General features: G+C 44.3%; 1 protein-coding gene across 1 annotated transcript; it reads right to left on the bottom strand.

Moving 5' to 3' along the window:
* Positions 1-232: 232 nt before the first annotated feature.
* Positions 233-1083, bottom strand: LOC149404069 (uncharacterized). The gene is made up of 2 exons (XM_089601445.1): positions 514-1083; positions 233-429 (listed from the first exon to the last, which is right to left on the bottom strand). Exons 1-2 carry the CDS (start codon positions 743-745, stop codon positions 242-244), a joined length of 420 nt encoding a protein of 139 aa, XP_089457571.1. The 5' UTR covers positions 746-1083; the 3' UTR covers positions 233-241.
* Between the last annotated feature and the right edge of the window lie 2941 nt (positions 1084-4024).

The raw sequence follows: 4024 nt of genomic DNA, 5'->3' as shown, positions 1-4024 counted from the left end.
CAATGCTAGGTTCACTCTCAAAACCGAGCTTTGAGAGTTGTTTGACAACCGGACCGCGACTCTCTATGTCGATCAATCTCTTCGGCCACGAGAAAAATCCTCCTATGGCATATTCAATGGTTTGAGCTTCTTCGGTGGGAATTGGCAATTTTGATTTTTTAATCAAAACCCCCAAAACAGTCACACGTACATTCCCTTCCTCCAAAGGTAAAGAGTGAACTACGCTCCCATTTACGTATGCTCACCCATTTGCAACATGAATCATGCCTCCTTTCACAACATCATCTATGAAAAGAAGACACTCGACGCTTTCATCCGAAGTCGGTGTCACCGGGGTGGTTGGATTCAATGAGCAACTAGCATGAACACTATTGGGTTTTTCCACAACAATAGGATCTATCTTCGGACGATCATCGACATCGTCGTGTTCTAAGCGAATCAAGAATATTATCAATAATTTAATACCAAAAAATTTATCTTTATTAATAAATAGATAAAAAAAATTAAATATACCTAAAGAGACCGCTTCATTGACGTGTTCTTCAACATTTGCCATCTCTTTATCATCAACAACCTTCGCGTTGAGATTCTCTTCCACACGCTCGACAATAGGCGACTCGACATTAATGCTACCATTTCCACCGAAGGCCTTCATCACCAAAGACTTTAACTCGCTCATTTCCCGACGCATCTTCATTACTTCTTTGTTGGGCGTTGGAGGAACAAAGTACTTAAAATGCGACATGTGTTTGGATTGACCGCAAACTCGCGACGTTCCCAAAGCTTCTTGCAAAACGCTCTTTCCCGATTCCGGCAACCATGTCCCTTGCGATGCTTGTTGTGATAACGTTTTCTACACATAAAATTATTTGAAAATAAAATTACAAGGTTAATTGTTATAACAAAGGTAAAGAACTTACGGGTTTTTCTCCCATCAATTTGTCTTTCTCATCCTTGTAGTTATCTACGTCTTTCATTCGCGAGTCAATCCAAAGTTCCTCTTTCGTAGGCCATTCCCCCGTTTCGTCATGCTAGTAAGAAGTAATTATATAATAAATTAAAAAATAATTGCAACATTTGGAATAACTAAAAGAAAAAAATGAATCTAACCTTTTCTTGATCAAGCTTTAGATATCCATTTCGGCCCGTTCGAGATTTGTACACACTTTTTCCGATATTTGATTTCCCATGTTCCGATGTTTGATTGAACATTTCGGTTCGTCTATACTCAACAAATTCTATCCAATCTTCTTCGGTGATACTTGTATATAATTTCAAAATACAAGCCGGTCTCTTTAAGGCGATTGGTTCGTTGATTATGTCTTTGAGTAGATCGTTGTATATCTCATGACGAAATAACCTTGCCGCTTCTCCGACTCTCATAAGGCAATCGTGTTTTTGTTCGATAGGAATCGTAAATCCTTCTTGCATTTCGTTCCAAATCCGTTCTTTAATTTGGGCGTTGTCTTTACATCTCCAATCACGCATCAAAAGTGGAACGTGTTCTCTTGCTAACACGCCAAAGTAACTCGACAACTCATCACCCCATTTACCGATTGGTTACCCTTTATCATCAAATTGTACCAGGATTTTTTTACCAAGTGTTTTAGCCTTATTAACCCGACCCATAAGAGTGTTTCTTCGTTTTCCTTGTTCATCAGAGTTAAGCGCTAGTTGTCTTCTAATTTTTCTTTTACCACTACCGCTACAAGTAGTAGTAGTGGACGACATGGAATCTAATATACAAAATTCAAGACATAATCTCAATTTCTAACTCAAATCCAATCCGATTCCAACTTAAATACAACTTCAAATCAATATCAAACTCAAATACAACGAATTCAAATCCAATTTACTAAAATCCAATACAAATTCTTCCTAACTTCAAATAAATACCAAATTCTAACTAAATAATAACATAAATCAAATTAAATTCAAAACAAGTTGGGAAATAACATACCCGGTGAAGGCGAGGACGTGGCGAGCGAGAGGCGAGGTGGAGGCGGGGCAGGGGCGAGGAGGAGGCGAGGCTGGGCGAGGTGGAGGCGGGGGCAGGGGCGAGGTGGAGGCGGGGCTGGGCGAGGTGGAGGCCGGGCTGGGCGATGTGGAGGCAGGGCAGGGGGCGAGGTGGAGGCGGGGCTAAGCGAGGTGGAGGCGGGGCTGGGCGAGGTGGAGGCGGGGCTGGGCGATGTGGAGGCGGGGCTGGGCGAGGTGGAGGCGGGGCAGGGGCGAGGTGGAGGCGGGGCTGGGCGAGGTGGAGGCGGGGCAGGGGCGAGGTGGAGGCGGGGCAGGGGCGAGGTGGAGGCTGGGCAGGGTTAAGGCAGAGGCAATGAGTGAGGGTGAGGACCGGAGAGAGAGGGGCGGGGAAAAGAGAGTATGAGGGCCGGAGAGAGAGGGGCGGCGAGAAGAGATGGTGGTGGCCGGAGAGAGAGCGACGGCGAGAAGAGAGAGGGGTGGAGAGAGAGCGACGACGAGAAAGAGGAGTAGAGAGAGAGAGTGGTGGCGAGAGAGAGAGAGTGGTGGCGAGAGAGGGGCGGGGCGGCAAGAGAGTGGCGGAGAGAGAGAGAGAGAGAGGGACGAGAGAGATGAGTAAACAATTCAATCTCAACATTAATATTCATAACCATTTTAACCACTAACCTATGTAACAATATGTCAAACACAATCCGGACATTTCAATTTAACTCAAATTCTCATTCAAATTCATTCATATCAACAAAACCCTAATTTCACTAAATTCACTCATTCAAATTCCACTAACCTAAATTCACTCATTCAAATTCCACTAACCTAAACCCTAATTTCTTGTTCTAAAAAGAGAAAATCAAACAAAACCCTAAATTTGTGAATTAAAAAAATCAAACTATATGCAATTCGGGTAAACAACAAGAAATCCATATCAACAACACGAAATTAAATCAATAACTACCTTAAAAACTTTTAAAATCATACCTTACAATGAGGCGGCAACAGAGAGAGAGAGAGAGGCGCTAGAGGAAGCACGGCGAGGACTCGGCGAGAGAAAAATGGCGGCGAGGACAAGGCGAGAGAGAGTTGGTGGCGAGGACAAGGCGACGGCGAGATTTTGGGGCGGCGAGGACGTGGCGAGGGATTTTGGAAGAAAAAAACTGGAGAGATGCGGCCGAAAATGGTTGTCTCGTGTGTGGGTATTGGAAAAAATGAGAAAAAAAACTGAAAACGGACTTTTATAGTGAAAACCTAAAAAACCTCGCCGCGGCGAAAATATGTCTTCGCCGCAGCGAGTTGTTCCTACAACGGATATTATAACCGTTGTAGGAACGTCTCGCCGCGGCGAGATTCCTCACTCGCCGCGGCGAGATTCCTCACTCGCCGCGGCGAGACAGTTTCTTAAAAAACTGCTTGGCCACGGTATCCACCTCGCCGTGGCGGAGAATATTTCTAGCCGCGGCGAGATATCTTCGCCGCGGCGAGATATCTTCGCCGCGGCGAGATATATATCTCGCCGCGGCGATGAGTTTCTACAACGCCTTTGTTTAGTGTTGTAGAAACCACCCGCCGCGGCGAGGTATGAATTTCACCGCGGCTGATTACATTTTTCTACAACGCTTTCACTGTGCGTTGTAGTAAGTTCTCGGCGCGGCATAAAACACATGACACCGCGGCGTGGATTCTACAACGGATTTTTAAAGCGTTGTGGGAAATCTGAAACACCAGGTTTCTACAACGCTTAACTATATGCGTTGTAGAATCTCCAAGTTTCTACAACGCTTAACCATATGCGTTGTAGAAACACCAAGTTTCAACAACGCTTATCCATAAGCGTTGTAGAAACACCAAGTTTCTACAACGCTTGTCATAAGCGTTGTAGAATCACTAGTTTCTACAACGCTTGTCATAAGCATTGTAGAAAGTGGGTTGTATAATCCAACATTTGTAGTAGTGATTAAATAATTAATAATCCTTGAATACAAATCTCAAATCCAAAATTAAGACTCGAGTCTAACGCTATAAAGCGATAAACGACTCACGAGTGAGATCGAGC

Source organism: Urtica dioica, chromosome 2 (assembly GCF_054948205.1).
Source record: "Urtica dioica subsp. dioica isolate 48M chromosome 2, U.dioica_male_clone48M_v1_H2, whole genome shotgun sequence".
In the NCBI taxonomy this organism is placed as follows: domain Eukaryota; kingdom Viridiplantae; phylum Streptophyta; class Magnoliopsida; order Rosales; family Urticaceae; genus Urtica; species Urtica dioica.
Note: the sequence above shows the minus strand (reverse complement) of the source record. Positions and strands in the feature narration are given on the sequence as shown.